The sequence below is a fragment of the Furipterus horrens genome, unplaced genomic scaffold (assembly GCF_987537825.1).
Source record: "Furipterus horrens unplaced genomic scaffold, mFurHor1.1.pri manual_scaffold_11, whole genome shotgun sequence".
NCBI classification, from domain to species: Eukaryota; Metazoa; Chordata; class Mammalia; order Chiroptera; family Furipteridae; genus Furipterus; species Furipterus horrens.
The window spans coordinates 3827203-3854731 of record NW_028327181.1 but is presented as its reverse complement, the minus strand read 5'-3'; the positions used below and the strand labels follow the sequence as shown (position 1 = coordinate 3854731).

The window sequence follows — 27529 nt, the reverse complement described above, 5'->3', positions numbered from 1 at the left end:
CAGAGGAGCCAAGGCACCTTGCTGCAGAGAAAGAAGCACCGTCAATGTGCGCTCAGGTCGGAGCTTCACATAAAGAGTTCCTGGAACATTCGACACCTTAGCTTTATTGCTCCCAAGGAAGCAGGGCCCTGGGTTCCCTTTAAAATCCAGGTCCGAAGGTGACCACTGCCTACAAAACCTGCTTTGCTTTGCGCCAGTCAAAATCTGCTTTCATTTCAGTTTAATCTAGCCCTGACTGGTGTGGCTCAATGGGTTGGGTGTCGTCCCACAGACTGAAAGGTCACAGATTTGATTCCCAGTCAGGGTACAGTCCTGGGTTGCACATTTGGTCCCAAGTCAGGGCACGTATGAGAAGCAACCGACAGATGTTTCTCTTGCACATTGATGTTTCTCTCCCTCTGCCTCCCTCCCTTCCCCTCTCTCCAAAAATACATTTTAAAAAATCTTTAAAATAAATAAATTTAATCTAAACTCCACCCCCACCCCCAGAATCCTACGATACTTGTCGCTCTGTTAGGTGATGCTCCGCAGCTCCCCTGGCTTGAGATCTCCCTCATTGAACGGGTCAACACCGAGCTTTGTCGAATGGCAGGTCTGTTCCTGGTGGCTTTGGCTGACTGGTCTAGGTCATAGGGGACCTCCCGGGGCACAGAGCACGATAGGGAGAGGCTGTACAGGGTCACGCAGGGAACATCCAGCATAGAAATGAAATACCCGCCCCCTCCAGCAAATCTGACCCCCCTACCATCTACAGACAGGGGTGTTGTGAGGAAGTCGGGGGAGAAAGAAGAGGAGGGACCTTTATACGCCCAGGGTTCATACACTGCTGGGATGATTTAAGGATCATAGAAATGAATCGGTGAGTCTCTGAGCGGGGCTGCAGACGGTGGAAAGATCCAGGCCCTTCCCTAAGGCACAGGGAAAGCACTGGGTCTCCTGACATTTGAAGGGCTGCCTCTTTCCTCCCAATGAAATGAGTCAGAAAGCGAAAGGAAAAGGGGGGGAAAGCAGAATTCTAAAAATGCCCTTCCTATGAACACCATCTTTGTGCAGGCCTCTGGGGGAGGCCCCCCGGGGCGGGGTCGTCTGCCAGACAGGCCTGTAGGACTTGGCTTCTCTTGTTTATCCCCAGGCACATCTGGGGCGCTGCCAGGGTCCGCCCCGTTCTGTCACCATTGGAGGAACTCAAACTTAAAGGCTGCTGCTGAGAATCAGTGTTTCACTTCCTCTCGCTGGTGGGCACGCTGAGGCCGGCGGGGAGGACGGAGCCCTGGCCCAGCCCGGAGCGGAGAGCAAGGCCATCGGCAAGGCTGTCACCATGCCCCTCTGCTGCAAGGACGCTCTCCAGTACCAGACCAACAAAACCACACGGATCCAGAGCGCGAACTACGGCACCATTAAGTGGATCTTCCACATGATTGTCTTGTCCTATGCTAGGTAAGCGGGGTGTGGGGTGACCCCCAAATCTCTGCAGCCGTTGGTGGCACACAAACACCCTCAGGTGCAGCTTCTGGGGCACATACTGAATTCCACGTGGTTTTACAGTCTCAGGGCGAGCTGGCAGGGAGGGGAGGGGGTGGCGGGGGAGCCACAGGCAGGAGGGAGCCGTGCAGAAAGAAGACACGGGAGGCGAGTGGGACCCTGGGTTCTGTCCCGGGCCTGACAGATGAAATGGGCAGGACATGCCTGGGAAAGGGGACAAAACGCAGGGCGACACCCTGGATTCCCCAAGGAGGAGGCAAGGAATCGGGGTGCACCTGGTAATAATATGGGCAACTGTCTGAGTCATCGTGACTTCGGGGGAGAAACAGGACCAGACTTGTAAAAGCAACTTCAGGTCCTCTTCAGCGTGAGGAAGGCTCCCCTTGCTCTTCTCCTTTGTCCCTTTTCTTTCTTTCTTTCTTTCTTCCTTTCTTTCTTTCTTTCTTTCTTTCTTTCTTTCTTTCTTTCTTTCTTTCTTTCTTTCTTTCTTTCTTTCTTTCTTTTTTTTTCTTTCACAGTTTATTGAGATATAATCTGCACACGATATAATCCGCTCACTTAAAGAGTACAATTCAGTGGTTTTTATCATTCATCGAGTTGTACAATCATCACGACAATTATAGAATATACTCATCACCTCAAAAAGAAACCCCACACCCCTTAGCCCTCATTCCCAACCCTCCTGCTCCCCTGGGGCCCCGGCACCCACTCCTCCATTTTCTGTCTCCATGGATTTGCTCATCCTGGACATTTCGTACCAACGGAATCACGCAGCATGTGGTCCTTTGTGACTGGCTTCTCCCATCAGTGTCATGTTCTCAAGGCCCGTCCGTGGCGGAGCAGGTGGGTGCTGGCATGTCATTCCTTGTCACGGTGGAGGAACAATCCATGGTGTGGACGGACCACTGCTCGGTGGACCCTTGCGTTGTTTCCAGTTTGAGGCTGCTATGAATAGTGCCGCTAGGAACATTCGCGTACAGGTGTTGGCATGAACGTGTTTTCCGTTTGCTCGGGTGTGTAACTGCATGAAGTTGGTGGATCATCCGGGAACTGTATTTTCAGCCTTTGGAGGAATCGCTCAACTGTGTTTCCCGGCGGCCGCGCCATTTCACGTTCCCACCAGCAGTGTGTCTTCCGGTTGCACCCCATCCTCACCAGCGTTTGCTGTGATCTACCTTTTGAATTGTTGGCATCTAGCGGTATCCAGCGGTCTCCTTGCGGTTTTGGTTCACATTTTCCTAATGGGCAATGCTCCTTTGCTCTTTGTGATGATGATGGTGATGATGATGGTGGTGGTGGTGGTGGTGGTAACTTGCATCTATACAAGCAGACAATGCAGTTTATGAGCTAAGGGTTAGAGTCATTTAGTTTCTCTGAGCCTCAGCTTCTGCACCTGTTCCTGGAGTTGTTATATGAAACAGAGAAACTGCAAGCCCTTATCAAGGCCTGGCCTGGCGTAAAAGCGCCCAGACGGTAGCTGTTTTCAAAAACAGTCTTTCTGGATAGAGCAGGTCCTTTCAGATGCAGCACATCCGCTCCCCTGACTATCAAAGCAGACACGCCTACCCTCGGGGTTTGAGGTCTGTAAGTGCGGGCTCAAAGCTCCTTCACTTCTTTGAGTTTCCTTATCTGTACGATGGGGGTGATGGTTGTTGTGAGAATGAAATGGGTTAATAAATGCAGAGCTGCTAGGAAAATACCTGGCACATGGCAAGCTCTTACTAAATGCGAATTCTTCTTATTAATACTCATGAGTAGGATCATTATTTGATTCATGTGTTTATTATGCAACAGATATTGAGTAATCAACACATATGTTAGAATTCTAAAATAAGACACGTTGCTTAGGCCAGATATCACAGAACTGATGGTAAACAGTGTAGTTAGCAAATGCTCCCTTGCACATCAACACATAGATCATATGCCACTATTCCAGGTAACAGATGATGCACTTTCCTGGGATTCCTGGGTCCAGCACACCATTTCTTAGCAGCAGATTATTGTACACACAAGAACAGATTAGTCTGAGAACACCTTACAATGACAAATATTTTTCCTTTATATGGTGGAATCGGATTTCACATGCATGTAATGCCCTTAAAGCCAGTTCTCCAAGTTCCACAGGAGCAAGAGGGGAGAGCGTAATTAGAACAGCCCAGCGAGTCAGGGGCTGGTGCTCCGGAGCCGGTGTGAGGCGGGATCTTGGGGTTGGGGTTCACACCCTTGGTCAGTCTCTGCACCCACATGCTTCTCACTGAGTGAGCACTGCACCGCCCTACCTGGAAATCTAGACATATGTTTGCCACCCACCTTCCCCACACGCGGCACAAATCCTTTTTTGTGCTTCAGTTGCATTTTCACCTTTCTTGAAATAACAAAGCATAATATGCTGAAGGTTGCATATTTTCTTCCATCTTCAATATTAAAATGGCTATACAAAAATTCATCAATTTTTGGTAAGTTTTTTAAAAGTATATTTTATTTATTATGCTGTTACAGTAGTCCCAATTGCTCTTCCCTTTGCTCCCCTCCACCCAGTACCCCACTTCCCTCCAGCAATCCCCCCCCCCTTAGTTCATGTCCATGGTCGTGCATATAAGTTCTTTGGCTTCACCCTTTCCTACGTTATTCTTAACGTCCCCCGTCTATTTTGTACCAACCGATTATGCTGCTTAGTCCCTGCACCATTTCCCCATTTCTCCTCCTCCCCACTCCCAGCTGATAACCCTTCAAATGATCCCCATACCTATGATTCTGTTCCTGTTCTGGTTGTTTGCTTAGTCTCTTTTTGTTTTTATTTTTTAGATTCAGTTGTTGATAGTTGTGAGTTTGTTGTCATTTTAATGCTCATAGTTTTGATCTTTTTTTTCTTAAATAAGTCCCTTTAACATTTCATATAATAATGGCTTTATGATGATGAACTCCTTTAGCTTTACCTTGTCTGGGAAGCACTTTGTCTGCCCTTCCATTCTAAATGACAGCTTTGCTGGACAGAGTAATCTTGGTTGTAGGTCTTTGCTTTTCATCACTTTGAATACTTCTTGCCAGTCCCTTCTTGCCCGCAGTTTCTTTTAAGACATCAGCTGATAGCCTTATAGGTACCTCTTTGTAGGTAACTCTTATTGTCTCTTGCTGCTTTTGAGATTCTCTCTTTATCTTTCACCTTTGACATTTTAATTATGATGTGTCTTTGTGTGGTCCTCTTTGGGTCTCTCCGCGCTTCCTGGACTTGTATGTCTATTTCCTTTGAAAAATTGGGACGGTTTCCTTCATTATTTTCTCCCATAAGTTTTCAATGTCTTGCTCTTCCTCTCCTCCTTCTGGCACCCCTATGGTTCAGATGTTGGCACGTTTAAAGTTTTCCCAGAAGTTCTCCTCCTTTTCTTCAATTCTTGTTTCTTCAATTTATACCGGTTGACTGTTTTTTCCTTCCTTATGTTTCAAATCATTTATTTGAACCCCAGTTTCCTTCTCTTCACCTTTGGTTTTGTGTGGATTTTTCTGTGTTTCATTTAGCATAACCTTCACTTCTTCCCTTCTGCATTTGCTGTACTTAAGCATGTCTGTGAAGCCTGTGAGCATGTTCATCACCAGTGTTTTGAATTCTGCATCTGTGAGGTTGGCTATCTCCTCGTCGCTTAGTTCTCCCACTGGTACCTTGATCTGTTCCCCCTTTTGGGCCATACTTCTCTGTCTCCTTGTCTTGACAGGCTCCTGTGTTTGTTTGCCTCTGTGTCTTAGGTAGAGCTGTCACACCTGATACATTGTAAGGGGTGGAGCCTAGGGATTCGTCAGTATAGGCACCTGTTTCACCATGTTGTGGCGATGTTTGTGGGGCAGGGGTCTGAGAAAGAACAATGCCACTTGCTCAGCACTCGCCCCTTTTCCAGACACTTCTCCCAGTGGGACTGGCGCCCCTCTAGCTGTTGCCTTGGTCATCGTTCCCAGAGTGGGTGGGTCTGCGGACATTCTAGGACCATGGGGGCCCTTTAAACAAGCAGACTGCTGAGAGACTGGCAGTTTGTTCCTCCGCCCCAACCCCCACTGGTTTGCACAGTCAGAAGCAATGAGGCTTGATTTTCCCAGGCGCTGGGACCGTGAGGTGCGTGGTCTGGCCTGGTGCTGGGAGTGCTCCCCAGGTGTCCCTCCTGACTTTGTTTAATGTATGACTGAGCTTTTGTCTGGTCAGCCACAGCCCCTTCCACACCACGTCCTCTCCACCCCGGCTCCGCCCCTCTTACCTGTGTGGATGAGTATTTCTTGTTTATATCTTTGTTTGCTGGACTTCCATGCAGCTTGATTTTCTGGAACTGCTGGTTGTCTCTAGTTTTGAGGTACTTGTGTTCCTTCTTAGTTGTAGAGGGAGACAATTTGTTTTAAAAATCAACTGTGTCAGCAAGTTTTTTAAAAAACGCATGCTGATATGACAATTACCATACAATCTAACAAAATTGTTTTGAATGAAGTTAAAGACGAAAAATAAAAAAATCTTTTGGCAACCCAATCCTTGTTGGTAAAATTCAACTTCTTTCGATTATAGGACTGAGAGCCCTGTTTCCTCGCTGGCCGTCCGCCAGGGGCCTCGCTCAGACTCTAGAGGCCGCTTGCATTCTCTGCCATGGGGCCTTCCCTTCCTCACGCGAGCGACGGCACGAGGCAGTGTTCCCAGGCTTCACTCAAATCACTGACTTCTCTTCTGGGCCAAAGAAAACTCTCTGCTTTTAAAGGGCTCATGTGATTGGGTCAGTTCTACCCAGATGATCGTCCTCTCTTAAGGTCAGCTGTGTAGTATAACCTGAACATGGAAGTACATACATCATACTCAAACTCTGGGGGACCAGGCAGGGTTTATATGTCATGATATAGGAAATAAATGGGTCATCTGAGGAGTCGGCCTGCCACACGGCCAGGATGTGCCCTTCAGAACTGCACTCCCCCGTGCTCCGGGTATTCAGGGCTGCAGAACTCTCTTCCCAAAGGGCCCTGAGCCTCTTCTAAGACTTATTCTCTCGAGAGAAGACCATAGCACCCACCGCACTCATGGGCACGGGCAGCTGTAGAGGGCGGGGGGGTGTGGAGGGAGCTTGGGAATGCAGGAGACAAGAATACACCTCAAGGGAAGGAGGCCGCTTAGGGGCTACTGGGTGATCCAGATGAGAACTGATGGTGACCGGGACAGATGAGGGGACAGTGGTAGAGAAGTAGGTGGGCTTGGATAACATTAGGGAGATAAAAAAATAGAACGTATGAGGGGGAACGAGGGAAAGGATCAGTTAAGGGGTGTGCCGTGGTTCTGGCTTGAGCATTTGGCGGGTGCTGGAAGAATTTATTGGGGTGGGAAATAGGGGAGAAAAAGCCTATTTGGGGTGGAAGGGGAGCTCAGAACTGAAAGCCCTGAGTTTGACATGTGTGTGCGGGACACACAAATGTGAGTCACTGGGTATGTGACTCTGGAGCCAGAGATACAGATCTACACACCTCCGGCATATATATGGCAACCAGAACCCTGGAAGTAGCCCAGCAAGAGGAGAGGTCAGTGAGAAGGCACGAGGGCTCAGAACAGACCCTGAAGGGTGCTGACCTTTAAGGGATGGGAGCACAGAAGTCTCCTGGTGGGATTCTCAGAAGGGTGGCCAGAGAGAGCCAAAGAACACCAGGAGAACGCGGTTCTGGGAAGCCAGGGGACGAAGGGGAAGGAGCTGGTCCGTGGTCACTGCCATCCAGCGCCGCTGAGAGTCCCAGGAAGACCAGCTCCGCGGAGTGTCTATCGGATGCAGCAAAGATGACGTTGTTGTCTGAGGTGGTCGTCTCCTTGGCAAGCGAGGCTTTAGAGGAGGGGTGGGGGCAGCGGCCGGACTGCAGTGGGTGCAGCAGTGGACGAGACCGCGGAAACAGACGTGGTGACTCACGCTACCGAGGGACTTGGCTACCAAGGAGAAGACGGGCACCAGGTGGTGGCAGGAGAAGAATGTGGGGTGGAGGGAGGATTTCTGTTTAAGATAGAAGATGATGTTGAAATTTAGATGGAGAGGTGACGGGCGGGAGGGAGATGACCAGATAGATGAAAATTATCATTGTCTCTGTCGTCACTGTCACCAGCCAGCAACTGTGTTCTGGGGCTGCTCTGACCGCCAGACACGTCTTCTCCACATTGAGCCAAAAGTCTCTCTCCCTGCAGCTCTCCCCGTTGGTGAGAGTCTGCCCTGGGGCCCTTCTCCTACCTGACACCCTATGGCCCTGTGTCCCCAACACGGTGTCCAGACCTTTACTCCCTCAGCCAAGGCCACACAACCGCGCTCTTGTTTGCCAAGTCCCTCTTAAAAGGCGGGGCGTGCCCTTTGGCTTTGCTGGTGGAAGCCAGAAGCCTTTCAACCGTCTGCGTCTGAGATAAAAAAGCACGCACAGATTTATCTGAAGGTGTAACTTTCATCTGAGGAGCGAAGAGGTCCTCGTGTCAGTATGTGCCTGGTGACAGGACAGGAGGGCGGAGGGGCAGGGACGCCCGGTGCTCCCGAGAATGCGCGGAGCCTCGACGGTCAGACTGAATGCTCGCCCCTGAAGACCAGGAACATGGAGCTGTTGCTTCCTGCGGCAGAAGGAACTCTGCAGGTGTGATTAAGTTCAGGTCTTGAGATGGGGAGGTTCTCTCTGATTATCTGCGTGGCCCCAGTGTCACCGCAGGAGTCCTTAAAAGCGAGAGGCAGGGGGGTCAAAGTTAGAGGAGAGAGCTGTGACCGTAGCAGCAGAGGCTGGCATGACACAGCTGTGCACCCGGGGATGCCCGGCAGCCTCTAGGAGCCGGAGGAGGCCAGGAACAGATTCCCTCGTGGAGCCTCCGGAAGGAACCAGCCCGGCCATCTCCTTATTGTACGACATGGTCCCTAGAAATGTAGAAGAATACATTTGTGTTGTTTCAAGCCGCCGGGTTCATGGTAACTTGTTACAGCAGCAACAAATAACTAATACAGTCGGTATTTAACTTGCTTTGGGGGTGCAGGCTCTCCCCCACTTTCTTATGAACACATCTCTTGCTGCCCTTGGCCCTTTGCTGACCTCTCCCCCCAGCTGAGTGGACCACGGATGGACATAATCTGATTCTTCTCTTGGGATTTTACATGCAAGAAGCAGAGGCTGCAGGCCCAGCATTTCCACAAGGCACGGAAGTTCACAGAGCCCGGGGCCATCCCCAGGGTCTGGTGCCCCGGGTTAGGCAATGGTTAACCAGCTGGGAAACAGCTTGCTTCCAGATCACGCCCTTTCGCTTTAGCATGTTACCTTTGCCTTACCTTTGCTCGGGAGCCCCAGCCCCGGGATGGGGGGCCAGGCCCGTCTGCGAGGCACTCGCTCCCTCCCTCCCACGGCGCTCCAAGGCCCATCCGGTCATGCCAGCGCAAAGCCGGTTCCCCTTCATGCCTGTGAAAGTCGCGAAAGTCGTTCGAATTCAGAGCCTGTGGTTCGGGACTCTGAGGAGCCTCTTCGTGATGGGTGCCCTCGGCTACATCGGGTGAGTCGGGCGCAGTGGGCCAGCCCGAGGGGGCCACAGGCTGAGCCTGCTCTCTGTGCCCCTCCCACTCCTGTCCCCGTGTCCTTTGCAGCCAGGCCGCCCGTGAGTGCCCGGGCTCCTCCCATGCCAGCCCTCTCCGCCTGCCCAGACCCTTCAGCTTGCCTGCCCACGGCCGCCTCTACCCACCATCCGCCAAGGCCTGGCCAACTCCCCAGCCCCTCTGTGCCTCTATTTGCTCGTGGTTTGCAGGCTTCAGCGTGCACAGAACTGTAGCTTCTTTGAGCCAAAAGGTCAAAGGGAGTAGGAGACCAGGCAGTTACCTCATTCAGGGACTAAACGCACACCCCTGAGAGGCGACATGGCTTGTCTGAGTCACCACGTGAGTCGGGAAAGAGCTGCTGGGACCGTCATTAGAATATTCTTTCCAAGGACATTTAGGTGATCTCTGCCGTAAACATTCTTGTATGCGGCTCCTTAGGCACGCGCGTGAGAGGGTCTCTAGGGCGTCCACCTGCGGGTGGGCCTGCTGGGTCACAGGGAACGCACTTCTTCCGGTGGCCTTCAACGGGCAAGTGTGACTTGTCTTCTCAGGAGTCTCCCAGGGGTTCTCAACCCTGGCTGTGCACAAGAATCAGCTGGGGAACTTTTAAAAGATATTTAGGAACGTGGATAACTCCCAGACCTACTGAATCAGTTTCCGGGGAGGGGTCTGGGGGCCGCCATCCCGAAAGCCCCCTGGGTGATTATACAGCCGGCCACGGTTGAGAACAACAGGGACCACACCTTGGCCCACTCTGTCTTGCTTTCCAAGCTTAGTTCCTAGTGGGCAGCAATCGGCTTAGAATTCCTAATGTCATTCAGATATTAGCGGCTGGGCCGAAGGAAGGGATCAAATAAATACCTGCTGAATGAATAAAGAAAGCATCTAGGGTAAACTCTTACTGATTCAGAGCAATGGGAGACAGGAAAAACACCAATGGGGATGAAATCTACCATTTTTAATAACCAATCCCACTTCCTCTCTCTAGTTCTCCTGCCGTAATAACTTAGATTCATATTCTAACTAAGGTATTAACAGCTAACGGACTCACCAAAGTGCAGGAAACCGGAGGCGGGGCCACGACACGCAGGGCAAGTACAGCCCACGGCTAAGGGGCCTGGCACTAGGCTATGTGGTAGGCAGGTAAGGGCCTCAGTCCTGCCACTGACTCGCTGTGTGACCTGGGCAAGTTCCTTCACCTCTCTGAGCCCATTCCTCATCTGCAGAGGGCGGTGATCCCAGCAACTACCCCCTGCCGTCAGGGTGAAAAGGGATGATGCCTGCAGAGCCCTTGGCTCGTACGGCGTGTTCAGTAAATGGTAGCGCTTATTAATCCATATGACTTGTAGGCCAGGTGTGTCTTTGTGCAAAACAGGTGGCTGGCCTGCCGAGCACACCCTTAGATAGGTGGTGACGTGTTCCTGAGCGCTGGAGCAAAGCTGGTGGACCACGTGGTGCGGCCGGGGGCGGGGGTGGGGCTCTGGGATCTGAGAAGCTGTCCTGTCAATGGGGGTCTACACGAGGTGGCATCAGAGGCTGGCACTGGGGCAGCGGTCTCCACGCAGGGAGCGCGCCGTGTGTGCCAGAGACAGCGCCCCAGGGTCTGCACACGTATCTCAGTCCATCCCCACGGCAGCCCCGGGAGGCACGTATGACTCTTCTTCCCCTCGGACACAGAGAGGACAAGTCGCTGGCCCAAAGGCACTCAGCAAAGCTGGGGTTCGAATGGAGGCGATCTTCACCCAAAACCACTGGGCCTCCCTCGAGAAAACCACTGATGCTTTTCTGTGTCTGCCATTTAGTTTTGCTCTGGTGAGCGACAAGCTGTACCAGCGGAAAGAGCCCGTTATCAGCTCTGTGCACACCAAGGTGAAAGGCGTGGCCGAGGTGAGAGAGGAGGTCACACAGAATGGAGATAAGACGGTCGTGCCCAGTGTCTTCGATGCGGCGGATTACACTTTCCCCTTGCAGGTGGGCACTGGTCAGCACCCTCCCGGGACTCATCCCCGCTCATGGTCCTCAGGGCCGCGTCCCCCTCCCCGGGGACCTAGGGCCTCACTCAAGAAAAACATTGGCCCTATTTAAAAAGCTCTGTGAAAATCCCAGTTGAGAAAACCTAAAAATTGCAAAATGGGGTCAGATCCAACAGCTCAAAGGAAATGATTCTCTGCTTTATGGAAGTCTTACAGGGCTTCTCAAAATAGCTGTGCCCTGGTGCGTTTAAAATGTGATTTGATTCCCACATATTTTGATCTGCACGCTGCTTTTTGGAAGCGGTACTGACAGTCAGCAGGGGGTCCCTAGGTTCAGAAGGCCAAGAACTTCCTGCCTGGTGGGGACCAGCCCTGCTATATTGTTTGCGTGGCAGTTGGTTTACAAAAATGTCTGGGGGGTGGAGGGACACTCCTGGGTAGTTTTTACACAAAGGAAGGGGATAGATGACAAAGAAAGGCCTGCGGCATGGCTCACAGAGAAAGGGCCTGGGGCTGCCTGAATTGGGAAGAAGAGAAAGTGCAATTAAAACGGTCAATGGAAGACCTCAGATCCCCAGACCGAGGAACAGATGGGGGGTAGGGAGGGACAAAGGGCACATTTGTAGCCTCGGGGCGCTGGAGAGCTTTGCCAAACCATAAAACCCACCCTGCTCTCTGTTTCTAAGAGGGGGGCGTTAAAACCCCCAGCTGTCACCGGGGTGCCAAGAGGCCCCACTGTCCCTTAGCTCAAGTCCTGGACAAGCTGAGCGGCGCTCACGAAGCCAACAGGCCCACGTCCAGCTCCTCAGGTCTCCTGGGTTTCAATTTAGTGCGATTTTCCTGCGAGGCTGGGATGGAAAAGGCAGCCTCGGTCTGTCTGAATGTGCCTCTGCCCTCCCTCCGCTCCGTGGGGCGGCCCATCCATCTCTGATTTGAAGCCCAGAACGGGGCGATTTTCATACTGAAGCTTGGAAGAGCGGAAAGGTTTGCCACCAGGCACTGAGCAAGCTGGGTTATTATGAGTAGGTAGCCCTGCTCTCAAAGGCTGTGCATTTGACTTCTCCCCTTTTCTCTGCAGGGGAACTCCTTCTTTGTGATGACAAACTTTCTCAAGACAGAAGGCCAGCAGCAGGGATTGTGTGCCCAGGTGAGGGGGGACCCAGAGCGGGGAGGTCGGTGATAAGGGTTCCCGGAGGAAGCACGGGTCAGGGAAAGGGCTTGTGAATGCGGACATTGCGATCCGGGATGGCTTCGAGCTCACCAGTTCTCACTGAGCCTCTTCTGTGGGGCGTAGGTCTGGGCCGAGTGGAAGTCGGGCCAGAAGACAGTGCAGTTCTCTCTCTGTAACCGCCGAACCTCTGTCTGTCCCCTCGGTCCCCACTCCAGCACTAGGAGCCGGTGCAGGACAGAGGCGTGGATCAGACAGCACTGGTCTTCGGCATGTGTGCATGTCACGTTCCTGTGGAGCCTCACAACTCTAGGTGGCTAACAGCGGCCCTAGCCCCATTTTATAGGTCAGAACGCAGATCAGAGAGGTCAAGTGACTCCCCCTAGGTCACCCAGCTCACTGGGGGCAGAGCCAAGCTTAGAACCCAGGTGTCCTCTTCGGCAGCTTTCCCTACAACGATCCACTGGGAACTGTCTCCATGGGAACGTTGCCAAACAGGTCAAGTTCGCCTTTTCACCCCACTTCTTAGAGCTACACGTCTGCCCCCCCCCCCCCCACCGCCCAGGTGGTCTTTCCCAACTCGGCTTTGCCCTCTCCATACTCTTAACCTTCCCCTCCTCTTTCTGGAAAACTTTCTTCCCTGTCTAAAGCATTTGTCCTATTCAGTCCCTTCTCCACCCTGCCCTCTGTTCTTTATGATGATAAGTAGTGATTCTGGTAGGGTTACCTATAGCGATGTGTCGCTAGGCATTACCTGTTACTCACGCCCTCCCGCCACTTCCCACTCAGGTAACACGCCTGCGCTGGACCAGGGACCATCTGAGCACCGAGGGGTGCTGCACGCTGATGCTATCTAGCAGGTTTCCTGCCTGTGGGAGGGCCAGCCTTGCGCATGGGTCTTGCTCAGCCCACTGGGTGACAAGGTCTAAGCACTGAGATCTGAGTGTCTAAGAGCTCAGGGTGGACGTGCTCTCTCCTAATACAGTCTCCTCCTCCTCCTCCTCCTCCTCTTCCTCCTTTCTTCTTTTTCCACCTCTTAAAGGGCCTGCATGGTCTTAGAACATAAGCAGACCCCAGGGCAGCAACTGGAAGGGCACCAGTCATATACAGGAAGTGGGTGACGTGACTGGAAAAGAAGTGGGTGCTGGGAAAATCACCAGAAGCCAGGCAGCAGCATTGTCCCCTCTCTGAGACGCCCACCACAAACAGCCACAAAGAAATGAAGTGGGTGGCCCCACCCTGGCAATTACCTAAGGCTCCGCCCCACACAATTTATAGGTGCCTTTGCTACACAGGCCACGCTACTAAGACAGGAGTAAAAGCAGCTCTACCTAACACACAGAAACAAACACAGGGAGGCTGCCAGGTAGAGGGGGCAAAGGAAAATAGCCGAAAGGAAAGAACAGAACAGAACCCTAGGAAAAGAACTAAATGAAGTGGAGAAAACCAACCTCTCAGATGCAGAGTTCAAAATACTGGTGATAAGGATGCTCAGAGAACTCAGAATACAACAAAAAAGTAAAGGAAGAAATGAAGGTTACACAAAGTAAAATAAAAAATATACAGGGAACCAACAATAAAGGGAAGGAAGCCGGGATTCAAATCAACAATTTGGAACAAAAGGAAGAAATAAACATTCAACCAGAACAGAAAGAAGAAAGAAGAATGCAAAAAAAAAAAAAAAAAAGGAGCGGCTTAGGAACCTCTGGGACAACTTTAAACGTGCCAACATCTGAATCATAGGGGTGCCAGAAGGAGAAGAGGAAGAGCAAGAAATTGAAATGTATTTAGAAAAATAATGAAAGAAAACTTCCCTAATTTGGTGAAGAAAATAGACATACAAGTCCAGGAAGTACAGAGTCCCAAATTAGTTGGACCCAAAGAGGACCATCTCAAAATACACCATAATTAAATTGCCAAAGGTGAAAGATAAAGAGAGAATCTTAAAAGCAGCAAGAGAAAAGCAGAGAGTTACCTACAAAGGGGTGCCCATAAGACTATTAGCTGATGTCTCAAAAGAAACTTTGCAGGCAAGAAGGGACTGGCAAAAAGTATTCAAAGTGATGAAAAGCAAGGATTACAACCAAGATTACTATCCAGCAAAGCTCTCATTTAGAATGGAAGGGCAGATGAAGTGCTTCCCAGACAAGGTAAAGCTAAAGAAGTTCACCATCACCAAGCCATTATTATATGACATGTTAAAGGGACTTATTTAAGAAATAGAAGATCAAAACTATGAGCATTAAAATGACAACAAACTCAACTATCAACAACTGAATCTAAAAAAACAAAAACCAACTAAGCAAACAACCAGAGCCAGGACACTTGATTTGACCATTCACAAGTTGATGACGGGGGGGCTGTGTCTGGTTTTTGGCTGCTGTGAGTAGCACTGCTGCTTGCCTCTGGGTGCAGCCCTTTGTGTGGACACAGACATCTGCTTTTCTGTATCTTCGGGACACGCGACACTCCTCACTGTCTTGTTCTGCTCTGTGCAGTATCCCACCCGCAGGACGCTCTGCTCCTCTGACCGGGGCTGCAAAAAGGGATGGATGGACCCACAGAGCAAAGGTACGTTCTGGTTTTTTATTTTTATTTTTTGTGGCACGGAGACCCTGAGGGTGGACGGTCTGGCATCCTGGTGACATTTACAGTGCCCCGAAGTTCAGATCTTTAACTCTGGCTCTCAGCTTCCTTCTCCCAGCCTCAGCAGGCCACAGGCAAGCCTCTGTCTGCTCGTGCCTTGGCTCTGTCCCCAGAGGGCCAGCTACTGACATGAATGTGACTTTAATTCCCTAGTGAGGAGAGCTCCTGAAAACCTTGCAGAATTAGCACCTTCGGGGTTCTGACTGATCGAAAAATCAAATGGCTTGTAGCAACATCTGAGAATTCTAATCTGTCTTGAACTTCCCCCAAGGTTGACAACGGCCCTTGAATTTGTATGCTCAGAACACCTGGGGGCGATACTTGTGTTAACCTGCAGAATTTCCATATCTCTTATTTTAACTTCAAGGGCACAAGACAATAAAAAGCTACTGTATAAAAGAATACAAAGAAATGAAAACGATCAGTGGTTATGAAACACACACAAAAGGGCATATGGATGTCCCATCTTATTCCATAATGCGTGTGTGTTTGAGTTGGTACTAACGTCATTTAGACATCACTTGCTCTTTAACTTGTCCCTCGGAGATCTTTAACTGACCCTGATGTTCCAGGGAGATGTGTCCTGTTTATCCCGTGACCTTGCACATCCTGGTACCCGCCGCACATTCCTGCAGGGACTCAGATGCCTGGCGAGAAGCCAGGTTCTAGTCCGTTGGCCCCAGGCCAGAGAATACACCCCGTCCAGCTCCCCTCACGCATGTCTTCTCGCAAAGACGCCAGAAGAGCGAACAGCATCCGTGGGCTTCCTGTGTTCTCTCTCGGGTGCTTTTTAAAAAAGCCTGCTGTCCGATGTGTTGCTTGCTTGGTCAGCCTAAAGTGAGCTCGTGGTTCCGTGGAAACTGAAGCTTCTCGGGTTGAGAAGCATGAACAGTTTCTTACTTGGGTTGGGCGCGTTTCTTCCCCCGGGGTCTCTCACGCACGTGCTTCTGTGACCCCGGACCCCACAGGAATCCAGACCGGAAGGTGTATAGTATATAAGGGGAACCAGAAGACCTGTGAAGTCTATGCCTGGTGTCCCACCGAGGCAGCAGAAGAGGCCCCCCGGTGAGTCACAGAGTGGGGACAGACTCGGTGGCCCTCAGCAGCGAGTAGATGAGGCCCTGCCAGGCGCTGATCTAGCTTCTCTTCTCAGGGAAGTGCCACAAAGTCCTGGTTCCTCCTGGCTCAGTGGCCCCATGCTGGGCGCACTAATGGAAATATTGAAATACTTCTGTACTGACTGGTAAATAGCTACTACCCTGAGCACCCTGGGTACATCTGTCCCCTTTCTGTGCCAGCATGTTCCAGAGCACCCCCAGACCCCTCCTCCAATGCTACAGCAGGGTCCATTCTGACTTGTCTGTGTCCATACTGACTGATTAAGGAGGGAGAGGTGGCAGGGAAGAACAGAAGTAGAAAGGAAGGAAAATAAATGGAAGGGAGGAGAGAAACTTTTCTTAAATGATCACAGTGACAGATTTGGTGGTCCCTGCAGTGACTCTTCTCTTTAACACACAAGGTCAGGCCCAGAAGGCAGAACTTGATGTCAAGTTCAGAAACCACAGGGACTAATGCATTTCAACAGAGAACAGAGAAACCTGGGTTCAAATCCTGACTCTAGCACTTCCTTGCTGTGTGACCTTGGGCAAGTAGCTTAGTCTCTCTGAACTTCAAATCCCTCATCTATATGCTGAGCATAATCATTGCACCTGCCTCACCGGGTTGTTTTGAGAACTAGATGGGATGATACTGTATAGTGATCTCAGAGTGAGCCAGTGCCTAGCATACAGTAAGTGCTCAGTAACGCACACACACACACACACACACATACACACACACACACACACACACACACACACGATCTGCCCCTGGCAGTCTGGTGGTTCTAGATTAGCACTGTCCAATGGAACTTTCTACAAGGATGGAAATGTGCTCTTTCTGGGCTGTCTGGTACGGGAGCCACTAGCTGCATGTGGTTAATGAGCCCTTGAAATGTGGCTCCAATTTCATCAGTCCCCCTCCCTAGGGGATGTGGGGCGATACTGAACAGCACAGCCTTAGACAAATGTGACTCAGGGCCACATCATCAGAATCTGTGGGGCAAAGACTTCCCCAAACTAACTTTTGAGGAGGCCCCTACTGTCAGAATGGGAAGCACTGGGCAGCATCAGCCTGTCTGACCCTCAGTCAGTTAATGGCACCACCCAGGTTCATTTCTAGGTCAGAGAAGTTTCTTTATCAAAGAAGGAATTGCTCAGGGACATTAGCCTACACTCAGGTCCTCCCTGGTTCCAGGCAAGGGGCCTCTTTACTGCCTGTGGTTTTCAGTCCTGGCTCTGCCAACAATCACTCATCAGATAAAAACACTGTGCCCCTCCAAAGTGCTGGCACCTGCGCTGTAGTTTCACGTGACCTTGGGCAAGCAAGTTCCTGAAAACTTCAGTTTCCTCAGACGTCATGTGGAGGAGTTACAGAAGTGGTTCATGGACTCACTCATTCATTCGGCACGTCCACTACCACGTTGTAGGTGTTAGATATTTGCTTCATGCGCACCTACACACGAGAGGCTGTGCTAAAGTCTATGTAAGATACAAAAAGAACTAGATACACGCAGGTCCCAAGGCTCTTGCAATAGAACAGAAGAGATAAGGTATGTGCACAGAGAGCTGTAATTCAAGATAGAGAACTCTAAGTCCCATGAAAGAGGAAGAAAGGCTTTGATTCTCAAACTGTCAGCCCCCTGTATTCCTGATTCTTGGAGTGTTGCCTAGGAAGCACAGGACTTAGAATGTTAGAGAGGTGAATGGTCTGGCATGCAGCAGGCATCTGTCATGTATAAGGTTTTTTTTTATACAAGCGACAGATATGCAATCTAAGCTGGCTTCAGAAAAAAAAGAAGGGTTACTTTTTGGCTTGTGTTTTTGACTCCTGTAAATGAGAAGTCCCAAAGTATCGGTTCAGGTAAGGCTTGATCCAGGCTTCAAATAATGTCAATAAGATTCTCTCCCTCTCTCTTCCTCCCCCCAAGTTATCTTCTCTTCCATTTTGGCTCTCTTCATGCTGTGGTCCGGCAAACTCCAGTTTACACTGTCTTTACTACAGTCCAGAAGAAAAGGAACTTTTCTTTCCCAATAGTTCCTACAAAAGCCCTGGGATGTTCTCACTGGCCTAAGTCACGTGACAATCTGTGACCCAATCACTGTGACCAAGGAGATTGGATTACACTATCTGGCCAGCTCCGGGTCCCTTGCCCACCCCAGGAGCTGTAGGGATGAGCAGGAGACGGACTCATCCCCGCCCAGTCCTCTGGGAGAAAACTGAGAGGCTGCTGACGGGGGTGGAGGGGGATGGATGCTGAACAGGCACGAATCACACCGTTCTCTGTCGTTACGTCCCAAATCGAGCCACTGGCGTGCTCTGGAAACCCTGGGAGAGAAAGCAGACTGTTCTCGGTGTCCCCTTCCAAATTCCCGCCACCCTTTCCTGGCGCTGCCCCCACCGCGTATCTTCCGTCTCCGCAGGCGTGCGAGGCAGCAGGGTGCCGGCTGGGCCGTTTCATCCCGGCCGGTTCTCCCCATCTTTACCAGGCTGTCAACTGCATGAGGACAGAAGCCTCAACTTTCCACTCGTCACTATATCCCCAGCGCCCACTTCCACGCCCAGTACAATAATCGTTTGCTGAATGCGTAGGTGGATGCATGGCGGGTAGGCCTTCCTGCAGGCTAGAACTGGGGCTCCTCTAACTCCTGCAGAGCTTCCTGCTGCTCAGAGCCTCTAGAGAGTGACCGATAGAGGCAACTGTGTGTGGGGCCCAGTGTTAAAGGCTGGGGAGGTAGGATAGGACGAGTATCGGCCCAGCCCTGCAGGCACACCGGGCCTATTGGGCTGTGAGGGAGCTGACCTGTGGCACCTCTGAGCCTCTTACGCTCACCCCTTCCCCGTTCCAAGTTCAGTGACGTCCCACGGCAGCCTGAAATCAGACACGGTGGGAGCATTTATGCCACAAGGATCAGTAAGTGCTGCCTAGCCGGGCTTTTGGTTTTCCTGGGGCGCGGGCTGGTGAACGCTTACCAGCACACCGCTGCGCAGAACTGAACACAGGACTGTACTGGAGCGGGAGAAGGGCCGCGGGGTCCCCGGGAGGGAGACGTTCTCCCTGGAGAACGTTAGAGGGTTTTGCCCGCGAGGATGCTGTCCTCGTCACTCACCACAGTGACCCGCCGACTCCGCGGTGCCTGTCGTCACTGACCCCCACGCTGCCCGTCTCCCGCTCAGGCCTGCGCTCCTGAACAGCGCCGAAAACTTCACCGTGTTCATCAAGAATAACATTGACTTCCCCGGCCACAACTACACCACGTAAGTGCCCAGAGCGTCCGGCCGCAGCGCTGTCTGCTGCTGGGTGACAAGTCACCCCCCACGCAAGGGGCTTAAAACAACAAACACTCATCATCTCCCACAGGCTCTGCGGACCAGGGACCTGGGAACGACTTGGCTGGGTGGTTCCAGCTCGAGTTCTCTTGGGGCTGGAACATCTCCAGGCTTGACTGGGGCCGGAGAACCCTCTTCCAAGCCAGCTCAAGTGGTTGTTGGCAGGAGGGCCAGGGTCCTCCCATGTGGACCTCTCCCTGGGGCGGCTGGAGTGTCCTGAGGACGTGGTGACTCCGCCAGAGCAAATGGTCCAGGACAGAAGGAGGGCGAGCACACGCGATAGTGACCAAAACGGGAGTCGCAGTCTTTTACAACTTAACTTGGAAGTGATGCACCATCCCTTTCGCCATGTGCTATTGGTCACACAGACAACCCGGCTTCAGTGCGGGAGGGGACCGCTCAAGGGTGTGAAGACAGGAGGCGGAGCTCACTGGGGGTCCCCAGGAGCCCAGTCACACACACCCCCCGGCTCATTCCCATGCGAGAGACGGATCCCAGTCTTCAGTGGGGATGTTTGTTTGCTTTTCACTCTGTGCAGGAAGAACATCTTGCCAGGTTTCAACAAGACCTGCACCTTTCACAAGACTCAGGATCCACAGTGCCCCATTTTCCGGCTGGGAGATATCTTCCAAGAAACAAGAGATAACTTCTCAGAAGTGGCAATTCAGGTTGGTGGTGCCTTTGTGCCATGCGGTGCGGGCGTGGCGTCATGGGACGGAAGCTGGCAAGCGGCCAAGAGGCTGAGCCATCGGGCCTTAGTAATGAGGTTCCCTTTGTGGAGCATTTAGTAAACCCGTGCACGGGCCAAGGAGTCTCACTGCATGCACCCCCTCATCGCATCCCTCAGCAGCCCTGGGGGTGAGACACTTGGCACAGCAGTTTCCTGGGACTGCTGTAACCCAAGTACCACAAACTTGGGGGCTTAAAAGAACACACGTTCTTTTCACACTGTGGAGATCAGAAGTCCAAAACCAGTTTTACAGCCGAAATCAGGGTGCCAGCAGGGCCCTGCTCCCACCTAAAGCTCCAGGGGAGAATCCGTTTCCTCCCCTTTTCCACCTCCTAGAGGTACATTCCTTGCATTTCGTAGCTCTTTGGGTGACGCGTGACAAAAACATTAGATAGTCACTCTAGTACGTAGCATTCTTGGCTCAGTGCCTGACAATAAATGACGATACTGGTTATTCTGTATGATTTCTCCTTTCTCCGAGTCAGAGCCTGCCAGTGACACATCCCTGTGTCCCTAGCTTCTAGCCCACTGTCTCGAGATGCTGTATTTCATGACTCAAAGGCATTTTCCACATTTTAAGAGTTCTGAAATCAGGAAGTGTTTTCAATGGATGGAGCCTCGCAATTTAATGGGCAGCGTTTTCTCCTTAGAGGAATGTACAAAAATTGTCTTACAAGCAATGGGTCTAAGATTCAATGAAATAGGATTCAATGAAATATTTTTGTCAGTGCTCAAAATATATTTGTAGAAAGAAAAAAGTACAGGTATAGGTAAGAGATTAAGAGCTGCCTTAGAAGTTCAGAGGAGAAGACGGTCACCTTGAATCCAGGCAGATGGGACAGCTGAGGAAGGACATAAGCTGGGTCTTGGAGGATGAGGGGGATTTCGCTAGAGAAGTGGGTGGGAGAAACATTGCATTGGGAGAAAGGGCAAGGGCCCAGATTTACAAGTTCGAAGTATACCCAGCAATTCCACTCCTAAGTGAATACCCAAGAGAAACGACAACATATGTCCACACAAAAACTTGTACATAAATGTTCGTAGCAGCTTTGGTCACAACAGCCCAAAGGTGGAAACAACCCAAATGTCCATCAAAGGATGAATGGAGGCACCAAATATATCAGTATATCCATACAATGGAATATTCTTCCACCATGAAAAAGATACACACTATAATGTGGGTAAAGTTCTCTTTTCTTTTTAAGATTTTACTTATTTATATTTAGAGAGAGGGGAAGGGAGGGAGAAAAGAGGGAGAGAAACATCACTGTGCAAGAGATACATTGATTGGTTGCCTCTCACACGCCCCCACCCCCCCAACTGGGACCTGGCCTGCAACCCAGGCCTGTGCTCTGACTGGGAATCGAACTGGCAACCTTTTGGTTCACAGGCCAACGCTCAATCCACTGAGCCACAGCAGCCAGGGCATGTGGATGAACTTTTAAGACATTATGCTGAGTGAAAGAAGGCACATATTATCTGATACATTCATACGAAAGGTCAGAATAAAGGACCCTATAGAGACAGAAAGGGGGTGCTTAGGACCGGGAGCAGGGACGGAGCGAGGACGACTAAGGGTTACGGGATTTCTTCCGGAGGTAATGAAAGTGGAAAATCGATCGTGGTAACAGCTGCACATCTACGAGGATGTCCTAAAATCTGCTCAGTTGTGCGCGTTACGTGGGCGAACGGTATGTGAGCTGCGTCTCAGTAAAGCTGCTTGAAAACAAAAGGGAAGGCAGGTCCAGAGCGTGTTTAGGAGACGTGGAGGCCGTCTGGAGTGGGGCTTCCTGCAGAGGGGCATCGGGAGGGGAAGCAGGAGACGCGTGCGGGGCGCCCCGCGCTTCAGTCCAACAATCCCCACTTAGTCTGTAATAGGGGTGCCAAGATGCAGGGGCCCTGCTGAGAGTTAGATTTGAGAAAAGGAAATCGAATGGCGTGAGTCCCAGACGGGACGACGGGCAGGGAGCTGTGCCGCGGCGAGTGGCCTCAGTGACACCGGGGTGAGCAGGACAGGACGCGCGCCCGGCTCTGCAGCCGTCATGCGGCTCTTTCCCTCCAAAGAGAAGACCTTTCCTGGAGTCCCCGCCACCACGCAGGGAGAGGTCCGGAGGCGGGACCCCACGTCCGGCAGGACTGAGGGATGGCCTCCTGTTGTCTTCCTCAGGGAGGAATCATGGGCATCGAGATCTACTGGGACTGCAACCTCGACAGCTGGTCCCATTCCTGCCGCCCGAAGTACAGTTTCCGTCGCCTTGACGACAAGATTACCAACGAGTCCTTGTACCCTGGCTACAACTTCAGGTAACAGTGCCCGAGGTCAGACAGGCCACCTTGGCTCCCTGGGGCCTCCCAGGCTCCTGCTGAAGGGCATCATCCCCAGCAGTTTTCCAGGTTTGGTTCCCAAGGCAACAGGATGAAGGGAAAGGGTTTCCTCTAAGATGGGGGTGGCGCATGAATTTTTTCTTTTTCATTATGGAAGAGGGACACTCTTGGTAAAACAGAAACAATACTGGGGAAAACACGGAAGAGGACCGACACCACCATACTTCCTGCACCCTGAGAGAATCGGTCACTGTCTGGTGAAGGTTCCTTCGGGTGACCAACGTTTTCACGAGGCTGATGGGAGCGCATAGCACACTTATAATTTGGGATTCCGGCGCTCCCAGTTCTCGCTACCCGGGGTGCCCCTGGAAACGGCAGCATGGGCCTCCCCCGGGAGCGTGTTATAATGCGGGATCGCAGGCCCCACTCGTGATTCACTGAATCAGAATCCGCATTTTAACAAGATTCCCGGGAGATTTATGGGCACGCTCCAGTTTAAGACGTGTGGGTCAAGGCTGTTATCACCTACCACCCAAAAGTACTTTCTTCTTAGATGTTAAAGTGACATCAAAACTGGCAAACAGCCTTCAACTATGTATATTTGTATGTAGGTATGTATTTATAATATTTATTTATTTACTGGCCTGCAGAATGTTTCGAAGCTTGAGACAGTCTACATAAAAATCTAGACTTCCTACTTGTCTTGAACAATTAAACTATTTGGAAAAAGGAAATTAAACCATTTGACGACTCTAGGTTCCCAGCCCACACAGCAGCACTCAGCTGGAGCTACGAGCAGCTCCCTTTAGAAAGGGCATGATTCGGGGTTTGCCCTGTCCCCACCACTCCTCATGGCCTCTACCTGGCCTGCATGACTCATTTCTGCTACCTGCTGGGCCCCTGTGGGCAGTGGAGTTTGAAATCCTTGACTAAAGGCTGGTGGAGATCAGGACACAGAGGCTGTTGGCCTCCTCTGGGACAGCGGAGCTCCATGCAGGGCCCTGAGACCAGCGCCAGGTCTCGGTAACCGTTTGATCAACCCCCCGCTGCTCTACTGACGAGGCGTACAGCCATGAGCAAGGGGACAGGATGGGCTCAGCGCTCCCTGACCGCCCTGCAGGCCGTTTCCTTGGCAATTGGCAGGAGCACGCAGGGCAAGGCCCCGACCAGATGTAGCAAATGCCCTTCGAGGGGCCCGCCGGGCTAAGCCTAAGAACGTTAGCTCCCAGAGAGTTCTGAGCTTTCCAAAGAACTGAGGTGGTTGTGACGTTCACAGTCTTGTAGAACAAAGTGTTAGAGCTTTTGTGGTCTGGAACGAGCACCAGAAGACATCTCTAGCCAAAAATAAATCGTCCCAACAGCCAGACAAAAGAGAAGGCAATTATAGGTTATAGGAGGGTATATGAAAAAATATAACTTCGTAAAACAGGAATTTGAAGGGATGATCCCATTGCAGAATTTCTGTTTTTTACCAGAAGATGTCCATGGCAGCAGTCCTTAATAGGTGGACGTGCGATTCAGTTTAGTTCCAGGATGGGTAGCTAAGGCAGACCCACAGGACGCCTGGCACTCCCCTCTGGCTCCGAGGGCTGTGTGTGTGTATGAGTCTCCCGTGCCTGCTGTAACGAGTGGCCACAAACGTGGTGGCTCCAACAACAGAAATGTATTCTCTCATAGTTCTGGAGGCCAGAAGTCCCAAACCGAGAGGTCAGCAGGGACAGATTCCCTCTGAAGTCTCTCAGGGAGGGTCCTCCCTTGCCTCTTCCAGCTTCTGACGGCTCCAGGCCTTCTTTAACCTCTGGCTGTGTCACTCCAATCGCTGCCTCTCGCTTTACATGGCCTCTCCCTGTTTCTGTTTCAGCTGTCCCACTCCTTTCTCCTGGAAGGACACCAGTCACTGGATTTAGGGCCGCCTTAAATCCAGGAGAGTCTCATTTTCAGGTCCTTAATTCCATCTGCAGACTCTGTTTCCAAATACGGTCACATTCATAGGTATAGGGGACAGGTACTGGGATGTGTCGTTTTGGGGGAGACTGTTTAATCGGTTACAGTGTGCAGAGAACATCTTTGTCCCGGGCCTGCTGTTTCCCAGGGTGTGGCCCCTGGCCCCCTGCCCCAGGGCCACTTGGCACCTCTCCTGGAAACACATCAGACCTTCTGAAGCCACCCTTTGGTCATAAGGCCCACGCACCTGCTTTGGACACATTTCCCAAATGATTCTTGCCCTCGGTTTGAGAATCACTCCACCCAGACCTTGAGAGCAGACATTCAAGTATTTATATCGCGCGACGTTAACTTTCCCAGTCAAACGCGCTTGTGGAAAGCGATCACGCAGCCGCGGGGCGTGGGGTGGCCGGACGCGCCTGCTCTGTGTATTGAAACGCAAGTCACCCAACGGGGCAGCAGAAGAAAGAGCTGGGGTGGAATGAGGACGACCAGATGCAAAGATACTGAAACCCTTCTGGCCAGAAACATGTCAGAGCGCCTGAAACTAACCGATCTCAATGTCAGATTTTGAGAGTTAAAAAAAAAACTTTCAGATGCTCTATACTGTAGTCTGGCCGAGCATCTGTCCTGTTTTCTGTTTTCTCCCCACAGTTGTAAATAGGTTGTGAATTAATAACTCAGAGAGAAAACATCTACCTTTCCATGAAAACCACCCCTGAAAGGTGGCAAGGCAGGGTGGGGACAGATTTAAAAGTTTCTTGAGGCCTGTGGTTTACGTCTCCCTAATTGTTTGTGGAAAATAAAACACATATTTCCCGACAGTAGCTCTGGTGATAAATGCATATTTGGGGTGATTATGATGGGTGCCTGGGTCTTAATCTAGGAGGTGACTGAGCGATGACACAGAGAGGTGACCGCCATGGAAAGAAGAAAGGAGGGGGCCGCAGGGAGCCACAGGGGGGAGCCCCGGGTTGGGGCAGGAGGAAGGAGCGAGGGGGAAGCGTGACCCAGAGCCCTTCCCATGTTCGCCTGGGGAGAGGCGAGGGGCGCAGGGTGAACAGCTGGGCATTGACCGGCTTAGTAATGTGGACGGGCCCTGGACTCTGGGCCCTGGGGCCGGGGGGCGGGGTGACTCTGGTTGTCTGGTACCCGACCCTGGGTGATCTCAGGCAGCGAAAATATTGGCTGGATGTGTGAGAATTCGGTCCAAAGGTGGCTGGGTACATGGACTCAGGATCGGTTGGAGAGTTTGTAACCTGATTTTCACGCACTCCCAAAAGCTGGCTTACCGGGAAGACGTAAACCATGTTAGCTGTGAGTTTGGCCCTGTGATGAAGGATGCCAAATAGACAAACATGGAATCTAAAAAATATACAGTCAGAACAGATGGCTGAGGGAGCATCCTCAATCCAGTGATCAGTATCTGAGATTCCCCCCCACCAATACTTGGTTCTAGAAAATTTATTTTTCCCTCTTAAGAAATAATCAGACGGCTTGAAGGTTTTTTGTTTTTTTTTTAACCTTCGCTTTTTCTTAATCCTGTGTTATTGGCTTAAAGTTGGGCCTGTTAACCTTCAACAAAAAGCAGACTCTCCATCACTGTGAGGGTGGGAATAGAGGCAATGGCGCGGGGCAGTCGCGCTCCGGTTCCCGGCGGTCAGAGCAAGTAGCCCACGGGTTCCGACTGTGTTCTTCCATCCGCCAACCACAGCAGAGCTAGAAGGTGGATGAGGAGGCCTAGAGCAGCCATTGTTTTGATTTTTCTTTTCATAAAGCCCCAGCACTTTCAGACAGCTCTTTATAAGTATGGATCCTCTTCTTCCTCCTACAGATACGCCAAGTACTACAAGGAAAACAAGGTTGAAAAACGAACTCTGATCAAAGCCTTTGGGATCCGGTTTGACATCCTGGTGTTTGGCACCGTAAGTCTCCGCCCCCAGCCACGGGCACCTGCGTTCCTGCCACGGCGTCCTAATTATCGCTGTCGCGCCTCAAGGGGTGGGTGTCTTGGTGACAGTCATTAGCTGGCACGATGCCTCTCACCGGTGGGATAAGAGAGGGGGAAGATGTCCTTGGGGTCCTGTCCAGGAACATCTGATGAGTACAAGCGTGAGACAGGGGGAATATATAATATTCAACTTCAAAGTTTTCTGATGCTTTAAAAAAGAAGAAGAAGAAGAAAGAAATCCCTCTGCAAAATACAGTGATTAGTAACGGAAGCCAGCTCAACTTGGCTTCGGAAAGAAAGGCTTCTTTTTTTAGTTCACGGCACTGCAAGACGCAGGGGCCATTTCAGCTTCTGGCATGGCTGGATCCAGATCCTCAGACATCGTCACCAAGGGTTTGCCTCCCTCCGTGGCTCACATCTGTCCTCCCCTCTGCTGGCCACCTCTGTGCGGCGGTGGAAGGCTGCTCCTTACATCTTACCGGTGTAACAGCCTCCCCTAACCACCGTGACCGGGGTTATGTCCTTCTCTCCATGGCTGGTCTTGGACCAGCCCTCAGCCAGCTCCTTCCCCCAAAACTACATGGACCAAGGGTTAGTACACACAGACCCCGGGGAAGGCCCTGGGGTGGGAAATCTATCTCTGTAAGTGGAGGTCAGGGAAAGACGCAAGGAAGTTGCAGGTCACCCCAGTCTGGCAGGAGAGTTTATGAAGCGAAGCTTACATACAGGGTGCGTTGTGGGCAGCTGCAAGCATAACAAGTGCCAACGGATTCCACAGGGCAGGAAGGGGACAGTCATGGGTGCTCCCACCTGAATGCTACCAGGTACGGGGAATGATTTTACACGCTTGATGAGATCCGGATGAGGGCCCGTTCCAGGAGCCAGCGAGCAGCAGGAGGCAGGCAGGGGTGCCGCTCTATGTCAGAATGAACGGGGGGGCCGGGGTAGGCAATCCCTGGTCAGCCTGTGCCCAGCCCGCAGGTCAGGCAGCAATCGCCTTATGGCATAGTCTCCCCTCCACACCGAGCGGGGACGGAGAGAGTTCTCCAGAGGAAACTGGGGTGCTGCCTCCAGCAGAAGGAAGGAGGGGGTACTGGGCATGCGAAACATCAACACAGGCCCAGGCCGCCTTGCCCCACAGCGCACTGTCTGGGCAGCACTGTGACAAGCAGCACAAGAGTCACTGAGGTACAGCGAGAGGGTAGAGAGACCGTGGAGAGCAAAAGACGCAGGGACACCTAAGGGAGGGGTCTGTGCGGACGCTGCTCCCCTTTGCTTCCAAAGCAACCTCAGGCCCCTTCGAGGCTAAGCTTGTCCGAAACCCTCACCTTGTCTGAA

At 51.6% G+C, this 27529-nt stretch overlaps 1 protein-coding gene across 1 annotated transcript in view; it reads left to right on the top strand.

Moving 5' to 3' along the window:
- The first annotated feature begins 1210 nt into the window (after window positions 1-1210).
- The window catches only part of P2RX7 (purinergic receptor P2X 7), a 30957-nt gene continuing 4638 nt past the window's right edge, over window positions 1211-27529 (top strand). The window contains exons 1-9 of the mRNA XM_090291410.1: window positions 1211-1437; window positions 10829-10997; window positions 12078-12146; window positions 14666-14738; window positions 15782-15878; window positions 19089-19169; window positions 19780-19909; window positions 22139-22275; window positions 26075-26165. Coding sequence (XP_090147536.1) covers window positions 1319-1437; window positions 10829-10997; window positions 12078-12146; window positions 14666-14738; window positions 15782-15878; window positions 19089-19169; window positions 19780-19909; window positions 22139-22275; window positions 26075-26165 — 966 coding nt within the window. The 5' untranslated portion in view covers window positions 1211-1318. The remainder of the gene's footprint in view (window positions 1438-10828; window positions 10998-12077; window positions 12147-14665; window positions 14739-15781; window positions 15879-19088; window positions 19170-19779; window positions 19910-22138; window positions 22276-26074; window positions 26166-27529) is intronic.